Source organism: Pteropus vampyrus, unplaced genomic scaffold (genome assembly GCF_000151845.1).
Source record: "Pteropus vampyrus isolate Shadow unplaced genomic scaffold, Pvam_2.0 Scaffold95, whole genome shotgun sequence".
Taxonomy (NCBI): Eukaryota; Metazoa; Chordata; class Mammalia; order Chiroptera; family Pteropodidae; genus Pteropus; species Pteropus vampyrus.
In genome coordinates this window covers 4,407,153-4,428,168 of record NW_011888876.1, presented here as the reverse complement: position 1 = coordinate 4,428,168, position 21,016 = coordinate 4,407,153, and the positions used below count along the sequence as shown (strand labels likewise).

At 58.2% G+C, this 21,016-nt stretch overlaps 1 protein-coding gene across 2 annotated transcripts; it reads right to left on the bottom strand.

The window, feature by feature from the left end:
* Positions 1-316: 316 nt before the first annotated feature.
* NR5A1 (nuclear receptor subfamily 5 group A member 1) lies at positions 317-21,010 on the bottom strand. Of its 2 annotated transcripts, XM_011364305.2 has the most exons (6): positions 20,909-21,010; positions 20,669-20,810; positions 18,014-18,639; positions 10,844-10,963; positions 8,849-8,996; positions 317-1,216 (listed from the first exon to the last, which is right to left on the bottom strand). In XM_011364305.2, the coding sequence occupies exons 1-6, from the start codon at positions 21,008-21,010 to the stop codon at positions 969-971; spliced, it is 1,386 nt and encodes a 461-aa protein (XP_011362607.1). In that variant the 3' UTR covers positions 317-968. The 2 variants fall into 2 exon arrangements, with proteins under 2 accessions (XP_011362607.1, XP_011362608.1); XM_011364306.1 differs by lacking the exon at positions 10,844-10,963 and having other exon boundaries at positions 969-1,216.
* Positions 21,011-21,016: the final 6 nt, after the last annotated feature.

Below are 21,016 nucleotides of genomic sequence, written 5' to 3'. Positions count from 1 at the left end.
GGGCAAGCCAGAGCTCTTCTCTGGACTGGAATGGGGGCTCAGAAATAGACCCAGCACCACCAATGGAGTACTTGGTATGAGGGTGTTTGGGAAGAAACCATGGGCTGTATTTGGTGCTAATCCCCAAACTCCAGCCTCAGTCCCCAAATCTGTCCCCTACCGCCCACATACACACCTTTTAAGGACTATCTAGATTAAGAAACAAAACAAAACAAAAAAAACCTCTTGACTACAGCCTTGCAGATAAATACCAGCATGGGCTGGCCAAGTGTAGGTGGGGTTAGAATGTCGATTGCGTCAAACTTTTCTGGTTGGAGAGAGATAGAAAGATGATTGTAGCAAAATTCTTTTCAGATAATGTGTCAAAGTTCTCGCCTGCAGAAGTCAAATGGGGCAGAGGGCTAAGGAGGAAGTCTCTTTGTCCTCATCATTCTCCCAGTGTCCTCTAGGGCCTAACAGTCCCTGTTCAATTTTGCAAACTCAGTTATCCCTAGTTTACAAAACCGAGGACCTCCCTCCTGGTCCCTCTGAAGGGGATCTCCAGAGTTGATGCTCACTCAACCTCTTTCTGCTTCTGTATCCAGTAGAGGGGGAAGGGATGACCTCTGACCCAAGGGACATCAAGGTCCACCAGGGATTCCTGTACCTCCCCCCTGGACCTGTGCTCCGGACTCCAGGACAGACAGCTGGGAGCTGGGAGCAGGAAGAGGGGAAGGGGGTGGTTAGCAGCCACCTCCTTGGGGCACACTGACTGGCAGGCAAATGCCAGTGGCTAGTGAGGGCCACCCCGCCTCAGCCAGGCCCTGCCCGCCTGCACCCACTTCCCAAACACGGGGCTTCAGAGAGCTCAGGGGAGCAGCCTACACGATGGGGCTCCTGGGTCGGCATAATAAAATAAACCATCTAGAGGGCCGCGGGGTGGCTGCAACCCCTCCCCCAGCCCGGGTCCCAGCCCCACCCAGCCCAGATCAAGTCTGCTTGGCCTGCAGCATCTCAATGAGCAGGTTGTTGCGGGGCATCTCGTTGCCCAGGTGCTTGTGGTACAGGTATTCCTTGGCCTGCATGCTCAGCGCCCTCACCTCCACCAGGCACAGCAGCAGCTGCTGGAACTTGTCCCCGCAGTGCGGGTAGTGGCACAGGGTGTAATCAAGCAGGGCGGCATTGGCCTTCTCCTGAGCGTCCTTCACCAGGCTGTGGTTATTCAGGAACTTCACATCTGCAAAGGGAGAGCTCGATCACCATCGCCCGCCCATCACCTCATCAGCCGTCACCAGTGTCACCAACACGGCCCCCAGCGACCACGCAACCAACCGTCTCCCCGTCACCACCATATCGCCGTCACCACCACGGTCGAGGAACACGGCCACCATCATCAGTCACCAATACTGACATGTTTTCCCCAAACATGGCCACTGCGGCCGTTATCGAGCTCGCCTCAACCATTCCTGTCGCCACCATCATCGCCATCACCTTCACCGCCACCATCGGCAGTCACCAACACCAACCTCCCTGTGGTTATCACGAACACAGCCACCAGCACCATCAACCATCCAACCGCAGTCACCTGTCCCCATCAGTACCGTCATCACCGCAGTGGTCCCAATGAACACCTCCATCATCACCAAGCCCGTCGCCAACCTCGCCATGTGTAACCCTGGCCATGTTTTTTTAACTTCTCAGTCTGTAAAACGAGGGTGACAATAGTGTCTGCTTCACAAGATCGTCAAGAGAGTTCAGTGCTCAGAACAGTGTCCGGCACCTGTTAAGGCCCAATTTGTTACCATATATTTCACCACGGCCATGATTGACACCATCCCCATCCACACTGTCAAAACCATCCTGTCACCATCATCCCCACGGTGGTCACTATCAGCACCACCACCTGCCACAATCATCACTGTCCCCATCACCAGAAATGCACACTGTGAGTGGAAGGGCCCCTTCTCACAGCTGTGAGGCGCATGCACTGCTGTGGCCCCATTCTAGAGAGCGACACGCACTCCGACCAATCAAGAGGCTGCAGTACCACAAAGGGATTCTCCCATGAGGCCATGGGAGACTGTAGATGTTCACCACAGCAGTATTCGCGATGATGGGGAGGTGGCCTGGATGGCCATGTGGTAGCTGCATCCCCAGTGAGCAGATATAACACACAGAACAATGATGGGTCTTTAAAAGCGTGAGGCTGAGTGGGAAAAAAACAAAACAAAACAAAACAAAAAACAGATAAACCCAGAAAGAGGTCTAAAAGGCAAAGATCTCTACATAGTTAAAACGCTAGTACACGGAGCAGGCATGTTATGTAAGAGCAGGGACAAATGGGATCCGAGTCACACACAAAGGAGCAGTTGCCTATGGGAGGCAGAGTGGGGTGGGTGGCTCCATGTGAACCAATGATTCTTGGTGCCATGAACGGAGAAGCGTGATCAAAGCACCCTCTACACCCGAGGTCCGGTGAAGAGACAAAAAACAAAGTGTCTTTGGAGTGAGACGGATGGGGGTTCAAATCCCAGCCCACTGTGTAGGAGGCCTGTGCCTGCTCGCGTGTGACCGGAAAGACCTTCTTCCTCTCTGAAAGGGGCTGCACCCACCTTGCAGGGGCAAGACCATGGGTACAGGGGCCGGTGCACATGCCTGGCCCCCAGGGGTGCCCATAGAGGGTCAGCTTCTTGGCACATGAGTCTTCGTCCCAGCTTGCAGGCCTCAAGCTGGAGCTGAAGGATCTCCAGCTAGTGGCCTGCCTGGAGGCTGAGGGCCAGCAGGAAGCCACAGAACTGGTCCCCCATCCCCAAATCCCAGCCCGGCCTTGCCTGGGATTGTGGTGTAGGGTGGCCCAGAAAATGGCCATTGATTTGGGTCCCCTCCGCCCCCCTCGCCCCCAGCCCTGCTGCCGCAGGGGAGTCGGGAGCTCAGCATGTGCAGCCTGTGGCCCTTCTAATCCCTCTTAACACCCACTGCGCCAGGAGAGCTCGATGCTCCTGGCAACCCTGATCCCCAGCCGCCCCCGGTGCGCCTGCGGAGGCCAGTGATGTCCAAAGGCGGATTTAGGGAAACCCAAGCCGGGCCGGGGCGTGTAGCAGGACCTGGCCCCGACCTCCACCCTCACTCCCAGTGCCGCCTCCCTCCTTCCATAAGCCCAGATCATCTTCTTCCTCACCTCCATGGATCGCCATTAGCCCATAAGGCACCTGGGCACCCATGAGAAAGAAGCCCCCCCCTTCTCCACAGAAAGACAGCTTGATGAGGGGCAGGCAAGCTGACCTCAGCCCCTTCTGTCCCCTGCCTGGGTGCCTTCCTGCCGTGACCAAACTGCCCAACTGTACAGAGCAGCCCTGCTCCTTAGCCTGGTCGGCCCCGGACACACTCAAAGGTCATGGGAAGTCCCTGCCACCTAGCTCCATCCCTACCCCAACCTCTTTCCATACTCTCAATACCGTCCCCGCCCCACCCGCCACCATCCCTGGAGCTGGCCGTTCTCCTGACATTATCTTCCGACAATTCACGATAGGAGGCTGAGGGTCCAGAAAAGGGTAGGGGCCGGCTCAAGGCCACACAGCAGTAAAGGGGCCCGGAGGAAAGAACTGGGGGTGAGGGAAGCCTGGCCGGGATGCCGCAGCGGAGGCCGGAATGAGAGGGGGCTGGGGGCCCGAGCCTCGGCTTTACCCGGATTTACTGTTCTCTGCAGCACCAGACCAGGGACAGCGGGCGGAGTACAGGGGGTGGGCGCAGAACGGACGGTGCTCAGGGACAGCTCCCCTCCCAGCGGTCCCATGGGTCCCGCAGCTCTCTGCAGACTGGAGACCCCCACTGTCCCCACGAGGTGGGCTACAGGCCTGGGGAGGGAAGCACGGTCACGAGTTAAGCCCCAACAACCACAGTACAAGTGGACCCAGTTTCCTGGGCGCCGGCCAGACACCTTGCCTCCAGCTCTGTTAATCCCCGCAGGTACCCGGGGAGGCAGGGAGGAGCATACCCCGATGGGGAGTGCCTGGAACACACAACAGATGCCAGAGTTCAGGTTCAAACCCCTGCTTGCCCATAGAGCTTGGCTCCAAAGCTCTATGGGCAAGCAGGGGTAGGGTCAAGATCGGACATCGGTTCCCGGGAGACTGGACACCGTAACATTACATTTCATGCAATCCAGGAGTCCCACCCAAGGGCCCAACTTGGGGCCCTAGGTTTCGCCGGAGAGGCTACGCTGGACTCCAGACTCAATTTCATCTTCATCTTGGAGACCATCGTCAAGTCCCACCCCTTCCCCCAGCCTCTCTGTGAGCCCGCCTAAAGGCACTGTGCAAGACCGTGGGATAACAGATGTGACAGAGCCAACATCCCACAGACGCCGTGCCCTTCTTCCTTCAGACGCAGGGAGGGCTCACACAAACCTGGAGGTGCCCCCTTCCTGTGTCAGGGGTTCAAATCCCAGCTCCACCACCAGCTGGGTGAACTTAGGCAAGTCCCTTCCCCTCTCAGAGCCTCAGTTTCCTGTGATCTGCAGAATGGGGGTAAATCCATCTGTCAGGGCACCCAAGAACTGGATCCAATCTGTGCCCAGCGCTGGGCCTTGAGCCGTCACAGGTTGGAGATGGGCACCTTCAAGAAAAGCCTGCGTGCACCCCCAAGCCCGCTCCGCTCCCAGCAATCCCAGAGGTGGGAGATGGGAGGGGGCTGGGAGACAGCACCCCCCACCCCCACGCCCCCGAGAGCAGCCTGCTAGCTCTGCGGAGCTGGGGGCCCCCAGGTTCTCAGAAAAGCCCCCTTTTCACGGTTTAATTGAATATTTGAATAATCTTTTCATTCCAGCGAGGCATAAAGAATGTTGTCCCAATAGCGGTGACTCAGGCAGGCGCCCCCGCGCACAATGGCTCCTGGAGTGGGGCTGCTATTCAGGCCGCCTTTTGTTGGCGAGGAGCAGTGGGTAAATTGCAAACGCTTAAGGGAATGCTGCTGCCGCAGCCTCAATGGAAGTCAGGAAATCGAATGTTAGGTCAATCCATTAAGCTTCGATTAAGTCCTCTGCAGAACAATGCCAGCCGGGCCCATCTTCATAAACACCGTGATTGCCAGGAGAGAGGCACTAATTTTAATTAAACCTCCTTACCTGCCTCCCCGCCTGCCTGAGACGGCTATTTAGACACCAAATGGCACCCTTCTGCGGAGGCAGGCGAGAAGGAGGCGCTGAGTGGGCTGGAGGGCAGTCGGGTGGGTGGCTTAGGGTAGGGGGAGAGTGGGGAGACAGGCATCATAGGGGTTCAGGTTGTCCAGCCCAGGGAGGCACTGCCCCAAGGGTGACGCGTCCAGCATGCCAGCCGGAGGTCAACGGGCAAGCGGTTGTCCCTCTCTGGCCCCAGTTCCCTTGGGGACCCAGGTCATGAGAGGCGCTCCCTCCCACCTTCCAGACTCAGCAAATCTTCCCTCTCATCTTGCCCAAATTCGTCCACTTCAGCCCGGTCCCGGGTCTAGCCCCTCGCTGGGCTGTGGGCTGCCACCTGCCATCCTCTTCCCATGCTGCAGCTGGGAGCGCCTTGCTACGACACCAATCCGCCCATGCCGCTCCCTGCTGGAAATCCTTCCCAAGGGAAGGGGTAAGGTCCTGGCCTGGCACAGCTCAGCAGCCCCCTCTCCACCCGCTCCGTGCCCCATGGCCACGCGGACTTTCAGGATTCCCCACACCTCTGCACAAGCTGTCCCTTCGGTCCGGAATGCCCTTGCTGCTGCTTGCTTTGTTTCACCCGGAACACTCCTACTCGTACCATAGGGCCCAACTCAGAGGCCCCTCCTCCAAGAAGCCTTCCCTGATATCCTAGGTGCGGTTGATTTCTCCTCTTTGGCTCAACCCTGATGACCCTGGACGGCCCAGGCTCTTCTCCTAAGCTGGAACCTCTCAGCCGATGGTGTCCGTGGCTCACTTGACCTCCTCTCTCATTGCTCTCCCATGAGCCCAGGCAGGCCCAGGTGCCAGCGCCTTCTCCTGCCCTCACGGCCCCAACCTCACCAGGATTTCTGGCTGGCTAGGCCAGGCACTCCCCCACCACCCACCCACCTCAGTCCCCAAAGGCCAGGCACTGTACAAGACACAAAGCGTGCGATAGAGATGGAGACCGAGTCATTCATTCATTCATTCATTCATTCACTCTATTCATTAACTTGTTCATTTGCTCATTAACTTAATAATGGTGGTTATAATGTGTTGCAATACTAACACATATTCTGAGGTCCAGGCCAAGCACTGAGCCCTTTGGGGAATTCTCTCATTAAATCCTCGTAGCAAGTTAAGGGTTCTTATTATGGTCATTTTACGGATGTGGTAACAGAGGCCCAGAGAATGGAGTGACTTGCTCAAGGCCACACAGCCAGAGAGAGAGTCCAGATATAGAATCCAGGTGGCCCGTCCCTAGTCCCGATTCCCACTCGCTGCTCCACCCTGCCTGGCACGGGTGCACACCCGTGTGCATACGTGTGCACACACTCTCACTCCTCTGTCCTGCAGCCGAGCACTGAGCTCTCAGGCCCCGGCGACCTCCCCTGGGAAACAGGACGAAGGTCAGCATGAAGGGGGCAGGCACTCGTGGGCACGGCCCTCACTTGGCCCAGGAGAAGAGGGCTGGGCTCAGCCGTGCTGTCCTCTGTACGCTCCACAGGAGGACAAGTCCAACACTGATCACCTGGTAGAGGCCACAGCTGAGCTGGGGCTGCGCCTCATGTCCCCTATATCTGGGGCTTTGGTGGGAAAAGAGCTGAGGGCCACAGGGCTTGTGCCTCAGGTCCCACCCAGGTAGTGTGCGAAGCCAAGACATTGTCCCTGTTCTGCAGGGGGTGCCCAAGGATAGGTGGAGCCCTAGCCAAGAGGCCTGGTGGCTGGCAGTCCACTCCCCACCCTCCCCTCCCCAGGGACCTCCCTGGAGGCCTCCTGACGGCAGTCTGGTCAAAAACTATCACCTCACAAACCACCCGGACTGCAACAGATCCCACACTGCAATTCCATGTGCCCAAACACCACGCAGCCCTCCAAAGCCCTCATGTCTCCACGTCTCCCCAGTCACTCCCCAATTACACACGGATTCTTCACTTACCGTGACACATAAAAACCCACAAGCCTGTAAAAGTTCACAGTCTGCACGTGTGTGAAAACAAAGATACAAACACAAAGGCACGAACACACGCCTGACGCCTGGATTCCCCACATCCCAACCACAGCCACCCATGGCTTCTGCTGAGCAGGTCCCAAGTCCAGCAGCTCTCAGACGAGACTGGGAGGAAGGAAGGGGCTCCTGCAGCGGGAGACAGCCTGGCCTGGGCCCCTGAAGCTCCTCTGCAGGCCTCAGGCCACGGCCCCTAACTGGTTGCCTAAGATTGGGCCCCGACCCCCCACCACGGTTGTCCCCTACCTACCACTGCAGCTGTGCAGATAAACCCTCCAGCTACCAGCCTGTTGAGTCAGAAGACCCGGCCCAGGCCCCCAGGCCCATGGCCACGGCCAGAGCACCGGGCTTCCCACGGTCAACACTTCACTAATCATGCCCTCCTAGCCCACTTCTTCCCCTCTGCTTCTGCCTCCCTCCACTCGAACCCTTGCCAGACTGTGGCTGTGATGCCATCTGCCACAAAGATGATGTCTCAGTCCTGCCCCCTCCTCAGGTGACAAGGCATTTGTGACCCTCTGTTCCAACCTCCCACCCCATCTATTCCTCCGCTAAAGGATTTATCCACCCAGCAAACTTGTAGTATCCTCCAAGGCCCTGCTCAGATGTTCCTCCTCCAGGAAGCCCTCCAGGCAGTGGCCTTGCTCCCCACCCTGGGTTCCCCATCTCTCTGTCCCAGCCCTGATGGTGCTGGCAGGAGGACTCCCCCAGATTGGGAGACACCTGAGAGCAAGGGACACCTCTATGTTCATGTGTCACTAGGCACAGGGAGGGAGGGCACTGAAGATGGCTTTTCGGGTGAAGGGCAGGAGGTGGCCAGCCTGGCGAGGGCCCAGAAGAAGGGTGGAGACTGGACTGGCGCAGGCTGCGTGGGTCGGGAAGTCAGTGGGAGGGAGACACCAGAGCCTCGGGGAGCAGGGCGAGCCGAGGGCCTGGGCTCGCTCTCTGCCCGCTGCCGGCTGTGTTTCTGTTTTTAGCACTTGCTGCGATCTTCCAGGCTAAAACGTTTTACTAACCTGTCTACTAACATATGTATTTTACTAATCATTTTATGCTCATTGTCTTTCTCCCCAAGAGAAGCTCAGTTCCCTGAAGATAGAGATTTGGGTTTTGTTTGTATTCCCAGTATCTTGCGCAGGGCACTTGCTCAGCAGATGTTTGAAGAATGGATGGATGGATGGATGGATGGATGGATGGATGGATGGATGGATGGATGGATGGATGAGTGAGTGAGTGGATGAGTGGATGGGCAAAGGGGTCTGGGCCCCAAAGAGCTCAGAGTCAGAATCTGGACCTCCTCCAGAGCAAGGAATTGGGAAAAACAGGGACCCCAGGAGGGGAGCCAGGGAGCAGAAGCTCCTGAAATCGCTCAGGCACCTTCTGGAGGTGGCACGGGCACTTTTCTTGGGCTTTCAGCCAGGAATTCACCAAATTCTCAGAAAGGGGGTCCTTGTTCCATAAAGAGAAAGTCTTAGACATTATCTTGGCCCTCTGGACTTTCAAACAAAAAAACTGAGGCCCAGAGAGGAAGCAAGTCCCATTTTAAGCACCAGCTCTCCTCACACCCTTATTCGCTGAGGGAAGGGGTGCTTGCCCCGCCGAGGCTCCAGTGCATAGCCCCATCTTGGGGGTCTCAATGCCAGCCTGGCCATCTACCTGCCCCCTTAGCATGCCCGGCCGGGCCAGGCCCTGCTCAGCCCACTCACCGAGGCTGAAGAGGATGAGGAACTTGAGGCAGACGAACTCCTGGCGGTCCAGCTGCAGCGCGTGTAGCTGCAGCACCAGCTCCTGTGCCCGCAGCACCAGGCCGTGCAGCAGAGAGCCAGCCTGGGCGGCCACCGTGGTCAGCTCCACCTGGGAGGGCAGACGACTGGGGTCAGGGGTTGGGGGTCAGGGGTGACGGGGCACACGGGGCAGGAGTTCTAACCAGGGACCTGGGGAGGGCATGGACGGGAAGCACCAGTCAGAGGCTGGGCATCGGTGTGTCCAGACCTGGAGCTGAGCCAGGTGGGGGCAGCAGCTCCTCAGGCCCCAGGAACCCTCCTAGCCCTGATACCCAGGGCCCAGGCTTCTCAGCCTTCCTCAAACTGCTGGCCCAGAGCTGAGGGCCCCTGTGGCAGCAGAGCCAACCCCAGGCAGGTGGGTGCAGAGGGAGCATTGAAGGGTCCTTCACACACAAAGAGATGCTGCCAGGCCCAGTGGTACAAGATGCTTTCGTGTTTTGTATGGCGTCTGCTGCAAATACGTCGTGCTGGGTGTGGGGGCAGGTGCAGGGAAGGTCTGCCTGGGCACACGTGGATATGGCCACAAACGCCCACACCTGGACATCTGGGCTGCGGATGTGGCCACATTTACACGCGTGCATGGACACACTCACAGCATCGTCCGTCCACTTCATGAAGTGAACATACACACACACCCTTGAACAGTCACATCACTGAGCAGCACAGACAGACACACGCTCATGTATGTGTTCCCACTGACATGGCAACAAGCATATCTTGACAACCACGAGTTTATGTGCGTAGAGATATTTGCACAATAAAATACAGGCAAACACACACACACACACACACACACAGAACATTCCCATGGCCTCAGAGACTCTGCCGGGCACGTGGACACAGGCTAACACACACACACTCATACCTCAGACTCTTCGTTTGCATTCACGGGTGGCCTCATTGTCACACCCTTGAGACCAACAGTCCCTGGACCCTGGATGGCTTGAGACACCCAGGGTGAGAACGGAGGATGAGGACAGAAGGACAGAGGTCCTGGGATGGAGGCAGGGGGTGGGAAGCAGGGCCTCAGTCTCCCACCCCCACCCCAGAGCACCCGTGAAGCCCACTTCTCCTATATACCCCCCGGGAGTGACGTCCCTCCCTGCACGGCTGGACCTGGGCGTCCACCTCCCTCCTTCCCTCCATTTTCCCTACACCTCCTCTGACCAGCTGGGGTCCTCCTCCTTGAATGGTGCCCCCAAGGTCCCCAACATTCTGAGCTGTGGGGTGGCCGCCTCGCTTCCTGCTCACCTCCCATCTGGTCCCCCATCGTGTGCCTCCCCAAACCTGGCCATGTCCTTCCGCACGGGAACCCTCTTGTTGCTCCCTGCCCCGTTTCCGGAATGTCTTTGCCCTGGGCTCCCATCCTGGCGCCTCTAAGTCTCTGAGCTCTTTGGGGCCCAGACCCCTCCGCCCATTCATTCATTCATTCATTCATTCATCCAGGATTTAGGGCCTGCAAGGTCTTGTCCAACCTAGTACCTAGCAACCTCTCCAGCCTATGGCTTATCTTATCCCACCTACCCCCGGACCCCAAAACCCACAGTCTAGCACGCCAGTGGCTCCTGGTGGCTCAGGAGTCCTAAACATCCCTCTCTGGGCCTCTGTGCATGCTTTCTCTGCCTGTGGTGGAATTGGGGGCTGTGTCACTACCTGTCCGACCCCTATTATACTCTCAAGATCCAGTGCCACCGTCACCTCCTCCAAGAGCCTCCCCAGAACAGGGTTCCTAGGGGCTGCCTCCTCTCAAGGCCATGGCCAGGGCTGATATTCCCGTAAACATTCCATGCACTTGGGGAAAGGGCTGATATTCAGGGTGCCCAGGGCCAGCCCTGCAGAAGCCTGGGACCTCTCCTGCGCCCAGAATTCTGGAAGTGCACAGTGCGGGTGGGGCAGGGCACAGCAGGGTCCGGTCACCTCCTGCCCGGTGACCAGCAGGATGCTGCCCTCCTTGCCGTGTTGGATCTGGCGGTAGATATGGTCGAACACCAGCAGCTCACTCCAGCAGTTCTGCAGCAGTGTCATCTGGTCAGCCACCTGCAAGGAAGAGGCACGGCGGGGTCCAGCAGGGTCCAGCCAGGGACCTTCCTCCTACCCATTTTCCTCCCGACGCTCAGTTTCAAGGCTCGGCTGGGTATGTGGCCTGGACGAGCTGCTTAACCTCTCCGTGCTCAGTCTGCCCATCTCTAGTTCTTCAAAGCATGGCGGGGGGTCTAACAAAATAATAAGAGGGTCTAGCAGACGTGCTCGGGACTCAGATGGGCCTGGCTTCAGGCCCCAGCTCTGCCTCTTAACTAGTTGCATGACCTCAAGCAGGTTCTATAACCTTTCCGGGCCTCGGTTTCCTCATCTGTAGAGTGGGCGAAGTATTAAAAGGTAGCCTGGCACACAAGCACTCAATAAATGTCACTGCACAATATCCATGGGAGAGCCCTGTGAAGGACTCCTTAGAATGATTACTTTTATGTGCCCATTTTGCCTGTGGTCACATCTCTAACAGCCCTGTGAGGTGGGTGGAGTGGTTATCTGGATCTATGGAGAGACGATACTGAGCCCAGAGATGTTAAGTAACTTGCCCAAGGTCACACAGCTTGGGCAAGTTACTTGACACGCAGAGCCGCCAGGCTCAGGACTCCCTGGGCTGGCCTGTGGGCCTGTGGGCCTGCGGGCCAGCCCAAGGAGTGAGCCGGTGGGTGGCAGCAGTCTGATGTCTGAAGCGGGATCAGAACAGTGACAGAGAGTAGATTCTGAACACCGAGGCTGCAGTCGGGGCCCTCGGTGCACGGGCAGGACTGCCCTGGGCAGGCGTCCTTCCTCTCTGGACACCCGTAACAGTGGCGAGTGGGACTCAGAAGCGTGGGATGCCAGGGCCAGAAGCACCCCGAGGGGTGCAAGCCCTGACCTAAACTCCTGTTTTTCAGATGAAGAATCTGCCACTCGGAGAGGGCGAGGGACCTTCCTGGGATCACAGTGGAAGAGCCGGGCTAGGGCCACGGTTGGCATTCTCAGCCCACAGCTCCCCGCGGTGACAAATACTAAGCCCTCCTAGGTGTTCCGTGCCGCTGGGCCCTGCGGATCATCCTAGGAAGACACGGTGCAGACTCCAGTCCCTCTCAGCCTCTGCGGCTCATCAGTCAGCCACCATGTACCCAGCAGGTACCTCCCGGTCACAGTGACCCAGGCACCTTCCTGGCCCCTGCCCTGGGGCAAACCATGATAGCAAACAGCCGTTGCACTGCAGCTCCACAGCCCTGTGAGGTGGGTCGAGTGGTTATCTGGATCTACGGAGAGACGATACTGCACCCAGAGATGTCAAGTAACTTGCCCAGGGTCACACAGCTCTGTCTAGCTCCAGATGCATGTTCTTAGGCACTGGGTGTGAAATAAGACCCACCCTTGCCGTCCAGGAGTGCATGGCGCACTCTTCACCGCCCCGATGAAGCCCCCGCCGACCCTTCCTCCCTCCTTAGCGCCCTCACCATCCTTTGCATGTGGCACCTGCAACGTCTGACGGCATTTATTCATGCTTCTGCCTTCTCCAGCATCTGTGAGGTCTGGGAGGGCAGGACTGGGCCCCCAGAGGAGGGGTTAGTGAGCAGTGGATGAATGAATATGCTCCCCAATATGCACAGAGAGCACAGAGGAACCACACCCAATCCGAAGGCCAGAGAGGTCCAGGCAGACCCTGGCCTGAGAGCAACTGGCCCAGGCCTAACGAGTGGCTCCCTCTTCTGGGGGGTAGAAGCCCCCCACCCTCCTTCCTCTCCTGGGGGTGGCCCTAGGGCCTGTCCTCAGGCAGATGGAGGGAGAGAAACAGTGGACGAAGAGCTAAGCGAGTAGCTGCACACACAATCAGGCCTCCTCCAGGCCTCTCCTGCAGCCCCTTCCCCAGCCCACACGACAGAGGACAGGAGCGGGGGGTCAGTCTCTAGCCCGCTCTGAGTCGCCAGCCTCATGTCCTCCCTTTCCTCCCCTGACCTCCGTGTCAAGAACCCATACCTCTCCCTGCTCTCCAACAGAAGCTTCTTTCTAGAGCCCCATCACGGTCAGAACAGGAACCTAGGCAGGGGGACCCCAGGCTCGGCCGCAGTCAGCCTGGACTGGAGGGGCCAGGAGAGACTGAGAACCGGGCAAGGCAGAATCACAGCCGTGTCTTCTTATCTCGGCTGATCTCTCCTCCGGAAGAACCCAGAGAGCTGGCAGGAGGCCTCTGTACCACAGTCCCCAAGGAGGGAGGCAAGGCTCAGTGAGTGCCTGTGACTGGCCCCAGCTCCAACATGGCCAAGACTCCTCACCTCTGCCCCAACGACACTCTGCCCATATTCCAGATAAGGGAACAGAGGCTCATCTCAGGTAAGACACAGGGAGCTGGGCTCTGCCCGGATGCCCCCAACTGGGCCAGTCATGGGGTGGGGGGTGTGCTGGGCACTGCCTGAGGCCCAAGTAGGAGGGGACTGGCCGCAGAGTCACACTGGCCCACCTTGGGCAACCCAGATGGAGGCAGAGCGGGAGGGAGGATGTGCGAGTCCAGTCTCTACCCCCCACCCATGGGGGCCCTTGGGAGCAGACATCCTTGTGCCCAGATTGAAGGAACAGGGGGTGGAGAGATGGAAGAGTGAAAGATAAGGGGAAGAATTAGGAGATAAGCGGGCTAAGCCTCGGGGAGAAAGCAGCAGGGGTCACAGTGACCCGGCTGGCCGAGCCCTGGGAGCAGACTCTGTACCCAGACCTCAGGCCCCAGGAGTGGGGGTGGCCCTGCCCAGTGGGGCTGATTGGGACAGCAGGGGCAGAGAGCCACAATACGGTGGCCGAGCTCTGGCACCCAGGGCCCTTTGTCTGATTTCCAGTTCAGCCACAAACCCTTCTCTGCCCTAATTTCCCGTTCTGAGAAGTGGGAAAGATAAATCCTACCTCTTTCAGTTAGAGAAAACACGGACACACAGCAACGTCAGTTGCGAAGGGCTCTGTGGACCACGGCCGGCTCTCCTGGGGACGATGCCCCAGCCCGCATTCCCACCCCGCCCCCAGCCAAGGGATCTTTCCGGCTCGATTTCTCACTCACTCTTCCCCTAAACGAACAGATGGACACATAAAGACACCAAACTCCACAACATTCTCCACACAGATGAGCACACATGTGTACACACACACACACACACACACACACACACACACACACACACACACACACACACAAACACAAACACATGTACGCGCTTCTCTTTTTAAAAGAAAACCAGAGGGCTGTAGCTGCCAGCCCCTCTCCACAGGAAAGCAGGTGGCTAAGAGGCTCACTTAACCACAGAGGGTTGGTTTCACCTTCCATAAGTTTCTCCCTAAGCATAAGATTCCTCTTCCATCCCCAGGCCTCCCTGCCGCCCTGGGAACAAGGACATTTGCAGTCCCAGTGCTGGGGTCCCTCGTCGCCTGGCCTCTCTGTCCGGCCCACCAGCCATCCACCCCTTCTGCCGTCTGCCACAAATCTTCCTGGAGCCTTGACACTTTGCAGCCTGCCTCAGAGACAGGGTATTTATGGGTGCAGAGCTGACCTCCCTCCCGGCAGGCCCCCCTCCGAGCCCCCTGGGGTCTGATCAGTCTGGCGGCCGAAGGCCAGCGGGCTCTGTAATTCTCCAGGGGCTGACATGCCACGGGCCAGCCACGGTGCTCTCCTGGCCGAGTAGTCAGCGGGCTCGTCGTTTGTCAGCCCAGGACTGACAGAGTTACTGCCGCTTAAATGAAACCATATATCTGAGCAGTTAAGTCCGCTGCTAACGGGGGGCCTCAGAGCGGGACGTTGAGGGTGAACTGATGTCAAGATGGGTCATTAGGCACTCTTGGCCCCTGCCTCCCCCTCCTCGATTCCTATCTTGCATCCTCCCAGCCTGTCCTTCACGGGGACTGTCCAAACAGGCTGGCTGTCTGGGCCTACACACTGCCCCCAACTGAGCAGCAAGGTACAGGTGAGTTTTCACTACCTGGCAGGTACGTGGTTACTTTCTAAGCCCAGGGTGAGGGGGGCACCTTCTCCCAGAGCTCTAGTGTGCTCAGAGGAGCATGGACACCGAGTATCTTTCCTCGCTCGTCCTAGCCAGGCCCGTATCTACCTGCAAGTGTAAATTCAAGTGTGTAGCAGCAGAAAAGACAGGAAGGAAGGGAGCTCCCACCTACCGAATGCTTCCTGTGTGCCAAACGCTGTGCTAAAATCTTTACCCGTCCTGGCTCACTAAATCCTTACAACAGCTCCATGAGGTAGATATTGTTCCCCCCCCCCCCCCATTTTATAGACGAGGAAACTGAAGCTCAGAGGAGTAACGTGACTCGCCCCAAATCACACACCTGGTAAGTGTCAGAGCTGGAAGTTAAACTCAGGCCTCTCTGATTCTGGTTTTTGCTATTAACTTCTGCCCACTGTCAGATCAAACATGCCATGATGTGTGATATGTAAAAATAGAGGCGGAGAGACAGCCAACAGAGGCAGGAAACAGGATGGAAGAGGAGAACCCCAAAAGGACATCCGGAGCCCCCCATATCCAGGTTCCCAGCATCCCTGACAGTCAGTTCAGCAAAGACTCCAGGCGCCCCCCTGGGCATCGAGACACCATCGACATCACAGATGGCTGAGTGGGCCTCTAGGAAGAGGACGAGGCCCCAGCCGGCCCTGGTAGACCGTCCATAACCCACCGCCAATGGACCCACCTCCAGTCCGAGCTCTGCTTCTGACCCTACCAACCTCTCCCGCCCTGCCTCGTAGAACTACCTGGAACCCCTGCCACATGATGCCCCTTCCACCCTTCTGGGCCTTAGGCTGTGCTGTTCTTACTTCCTGGAATGGCTTAATCTTTTCCGGCTGCTTTCTGGAAAGGCACAAATCAAAGAAACTGTCCCTGACTTCCTTAGATAGGGCCATCTGCCCTCCCACCAGGCTCCCTCTACCCCTCTTCCCATTGCTCTCAGATCCCTGGACACCTCGCAATGGCATTATCTATGAGCATGTCTGTCCCCTCCCCTAGCCTGGCAGCTTCCTGAGTTCAATTCATTTCAATGTCCCCAGTGCCCAGCCCAAGGGGTGCCCACTCTCAGAGTTAGGGAGCCCCCGTTGCTGTCTGCTAAGATCTATCCTGCCTGGAGGTGGGGGGATGAATGGTCAGCCCAAAGGGAGAACAGGGTCATTCAGCACCCCTCCCACTTTTCTGCCTCCCCACCTCTGGCTTTGCAAACAAACACCAGTGGAAGGCTCAGGAGACCAGCGGGGCGGAGCTTCCATGTGGCTGATGAGAGGCCCTCTAGGGCCTGGGCTGGTACTTATTTGCAAGGCTTCTTTACAGAAAGTGGTAGCCACGGTTCATATTCCTGGGCTTAATTCAGAGACTCTGGGAAGGGGAAGCAGGAAGGTTTGGACCACAGAGAATCCAGAAGCAGGAAAAAACACTCAGCAAAGCTGGGACAAAAGCCCTTCCCATCCTGCGTGAAAAACCCCGAGAGACCAGGAAGGCGGCCAGAGGAAGTGCCCTGCCCCTGGACCCAGGCTTCTGGAAGGCCGGGAAGGCGCTGCTCCTCCTCCCTCTGCACAGGGGGCTCATGGGAAATTTGGAGGGAAGCTGGCAACCAACCCAAGAGTCCTGGGATCCTCATCCCCCCAACACCAGCCATGAGTGGAACAATCCATCTGGGATTGTTCAAGGCCCTGACTCTTGTCCCATCCACAAGGTCAGTTCAGAGAGGGCATAGGGCTAAGATGACCCACCCCATGACACCTGGCATATCCCCAGGCCTCAGCCAAAACAGTAGAAGCAAGAGCCATCACCACCAATTGATGACTCCCAGAGTAACCCAGCCCCCCAGCCCTGTGATGCCTCAAGGGTTCACAATGCCCACCCCCACCTATTCCCCCATGCGCAGTCCAGCAGGCAGTGCCCCCGGCCCATCCGGCCACCTGCCCCTAGAGGAAGCCCAGGCCTGAATGGCGTCAGCACTGACAATGCTGCTCAAGGCTGCAGTGGCCCCAGCAGAGAGGGCAGCAGGTTCTGCTATTTACACCCAGCCCCGGAACAGCCAGGGGGGCAGGCGAAAGACACACGCCGATCGGCCTGGATAAAGAGGGCCTGGGCCTAGGCCAGGGAGGATGGGCCTTGGCCGAGCTTGGGGGTCTCTGAGGTTAGCAGAGCACCCTGATCATAGGGAGTCAGGGACGAGAGGGGCAGCTGCCAGGCCTTTGGCCCTTCAAACCACTAGGCGATGACTGGGAAGTTCTTTCTTGTCAGGCCTCAGTTTCTCCTGACGCTTATTTGCCTGATTACTCTAGCTGCAGGTTGCTCAAACCAGGGAGTGGAAGACTTTGCAGGAAAGGAAGTTGGCCTCATCTAGAAGATCAGCGGCCAGGCCTGCAATCCCCCCTCTACCCTCCCACCCAGCTGCCCTTACACACACAGACACGCAGACACACACACTCTTATGCATGGAACCAACCATCATTTACAGGAGAGGCACAGACGGCAAGATCCTTTAAGTAGCTGGGAAGAAGGCCCATAATCATCCCAAACTGAGATACTAAGACACTTATCTATGACATTTGAGGCTGGCGGAGATTGGTGGCTTCTCCAAATGGGAGGACAGGATGGGTTGGACCCTCTTCCTGACATTGGGCTGGGGCAGTCCGAGACAGTCTCCCAAGGACTCAGCTAGACCTTTGGGAGCCCAGGTTCTCAGAGGAAGAGAGATAAGTGCCTATAGAGACCCAGAGAGAAACAGACAGACCGAGAGGGCTGGAGAAACGCAGAGAAGCAGAGAGACAGCACGTCATGGGGGGAGAGAGAAACAGAAAGAAGCAGAGGCAGAGGTAAAAGAAGCAGAGGCTGTGAGAGATAGACTGGAGCAACAGAGAAGGAGAGAGAGGAAGGGTGAGTGAGGAGGCGGGGGGAAGACGAGGAAGGCTGCGATGGACCAGAACACTCCTCAGTGTCTCTCCGTCACCAGATAGTGCCTGATGCCACAGGATGGCCCCATCCAAGGAGTAACCGAGACTAAGGCTTGGGCAGCCAAGAGGACACCCCAGATCCAGCTGCCAGCCAGGTGGGAAGAGGGACTCACCTCCAGCTCCTTGAAGACCATGCACCTGCGTGCCCAGTCCACGATGGAGATGAAGGTCTGGTCAGCCATCCTGCACAGGAGGCCGAAAGGCGCAGGCTGGTCGGGGCGGCCTTTGGCAGGTTCCTGCAGGCAGCCCACGATGCGTGCCCGCACCTGGTCCTCATCCGGCTCCAGCTGTAGCAACTGCAGGATGAGCTCGGGCACGCCAGGCCCTCCGGAGAAGGGCTCTGGGTAGCCGTAGGGTGGCCCGGGCGGCGGTGGGCTGGCGTAGGGCTCTGGGTACTCGGACTTGATGGCACGGCCAGGGAAGGCGGGATAGAGGTAGCCGGCCAGGGGCCCATGGGCACCAGGCATGGCCATGGGCAGTGCCGGGGCCGCAAAATCGCTCAGTGGCCCAGCAGGGGGACCAGAGGCCAAGCCCTTGGGCTCTGGGGCGTGCAGGCCAGGGGGCAGCATGTAGTCCGGCGGGGGAGGGGGCGGTGGGGGAACCCCCATGGGGGGCCCCGTCTCCAGTTTGAAGCCATTTGCTCGAATCTGTGCCTTCTTCTGCTGCTTCAGGGCCCGGTCCCGCTTGTACATGGGCCCAAACTTGTTCCGGCCGCCCCGCATGCGGTCAGCACGCACAGCTGTGGGCAGAGGCGGGGGTCAGGCTCGCCCCCTTCGAACCAGCCTCCATAGCGCCCCACTCGCGGTCTTTCCCAAACAACCTGCGTTACTGCCCAGCTCAATACCGTTTCACGGCCCCCTCTGCCTGCAGGGGAAGCCCGTCTGCTAAGCCTGGCACTCAAGGCCCCGTCCACCGTTCTGGGTTGTCCCTCATCAGACCCTGTGCGCCTTCCACTCCGCCTTACTCATCTCTTTGTTCCTTTCCTTGGCTCTTTTCTTTCTTCCTGCCTTTGATATTCCTTCTGCCTCAAACTCTTCCCTTGTCTCCTATCCTCGGTTCACCACCTCCATGCAGTGTTCTTGGATTCACCCAGGCAGAATTTACTGTCCTTGCTCCAGATGTCTTGCCTCTTGCCCACTCTCATCCTGCTGAATGGCCATATGACCCAGGCTGAGAGCTCCTGGGGGCTTGGCGATAGGTTCAGGGGTACAGCACAGGTTCTGGCGGGGAGATGGTGACAGGAAGTGGGCCCTGGACAGCCTTATTCAGAGCTGGGTCCCTGTATCCAGCTCCTTACGGACTGACTGGCTGGCTCTGTTGAAGCCCTATTACAAAATGACTCAAATTTGCCTTCACATTTGAAGCTGAATTTAGGGCCAGCCCAGGCTCCGTGCTGGAGGAAGGGACCTCCCTTGCTGACCAGATGTCCCTCTGCCTGGCCAAGAATATATCACCAGCTAGACCCAAATGCTGCACCTCTGCCGCTGTAGTGTGGCCCCAGCCCCTACTCAGATGGGACCCCATCCTGGGCTCCGGGAGAAGGGAGGGCAGGAGGGATGTGTCTCGGGGGCCCGTGCAGTTGTCCCCCCCTGTCACAGGGGCAGGCAGCCCTCCTCCACAACCTCAGCCCCCCCCCCAGCTGTTTCCATGGCTTCCAACGACCAGTTCACCCAGCCCCTCGGACCTGGATCTGGAGACCTGCCTTCTGGGGACAGGACAAGAGACCTCCCATCCAGGAGTCCTTCCTCTAGGTGGCAGGACTTGTGGTCTTCAGCTCTCCCTTTACATTGTTTAAAAACTTTAGCCAACAGCTGCCTGCTCGGCACACAGCCCAGCTGGGGCCAGCGGGGTAGAAGCCTATGGCTGTCCACCCTCGAACTGCTTGAGTCATTCCCGCTGAAACGTCTTGCCTTCCCTCTGGACTGAGAGCTGGGGGCTGGGGGTGGGCAGGCAAGGATGGGCCTGGGTTCTCTGGGGGCGAGTACTGCCCGCTCCCCAGCCCTCTCAGGGTCCGGCTAAAAACATGGTGGGAAGGAATTTCATCCATGGAGGGAATGAACTGAGTGAATCCTCTGGATGGGAGAGCGGATGAACAGATGAGTGGGCTGGATGCGTGGGGGCCAGACAGTGATGGTGGACAATCTTAGCATAAAGAATGATGATGATGATAACAGCTAACCAGTTGAGCATTTACTGTGTGCCAGGCACGGTACTAGGAGCTTTTCGTACAATTCCCTCGCTAACTCGATGAGAAAGGCATTGCAATGGAGCCCACGTTTCAGTTGAGAAATCTGCAGCTCAGAGAGGTTAAGGAACTCACCTAATGTCACCCAGCTTGTAAGTGGTGGCACTTGGACTTGAACTCCAGTAAAGGGATTGAAAGCCTTGGCTCTGGCTGGTGTTGGGTGTCAGTGGGGTTGTTGCAGAACGTTTGGCAGAGTGGGGAGCTCTGCGGGGCTCTGCCCAGTGCTCTCCACCGCCCTCGGGGGCTGGGGAGAGGCTCATCTCCCTGGGGTTCACTCTCAGACACTTCTCAACCCAACCCAGGCTGGTCCGGCAGACATCCCTCACCCCTCCCCCGCAGAGATCGGCTCCACTGTCACGTGAGGGGCCAATCGCCGGTCCCTCGAAACTTTAAGAAGGCCGGCGGCTCCCTCTCTCAACTCTGGTCTCACCGCACCCCGGCGCCCTCCCTCAACTCTGGTCTCACCGCACCCCGCTCCCTGTGGGAGGCCCGGGGTCGGAGGCCGGCCGCGCGGCGCGCGCACCTTCCAGGCGCATCCCCACCGTCAGGCACTTCTGGAAACGACAGAAGGGACAGCGCTTGCGCTGCGTCTTGTCGATCTTGCAGCTCTGGCTCTCGGTGCACGTGTAGTGCTTGTTGTTCTGCACCGTGCGCTTGAAGAAGCCCTGGGGGAGAGGGGAGTCAGCGCGGGAGGAGCCGCCTCGTTTCTACCCCCGGGCAGGGCTCTGCCCCACGACCCCCCGCCGGCCCGCCGCCCGCTCACCTTGCAGCTCTCGCACGTGAGCAGCCCGTAGTGGTAGCCCGACACCTTGTCCCCGCACACGGGGCACAGCTCGTCCAGGTCCTCGTCGTACGAATACTCCATGCCCGC

What these genes read in the sequence shown, in the direction of transcription:
- NR5A1 (XM_011364305.2), bottom strand. Translation starts at nt 21,010, where the DNA reads ATGGAGTATTCGTACGACGAGGACCTGGACGAGCTGTGCCCCGTGTGC. An exon ending in GGTGGGGATGCGCCTGGAAG is followed by an intron (nt 18,640 to 20,668) that starts GTGCGCGCGCCG and finishes CTCTGCCCACAG; the next exon opens with CTGTGCGTGCTGACCGCATG. An exon ending in CCTCATCCTCTTCAGCCTCG is followed by an intron (nt 1,217 to 8,848) that starts GTGAGTGGGCTG and finishes CTCCCTTTGCAG; the next exon opens with ATGTGAAGTTCCTGAATAAC.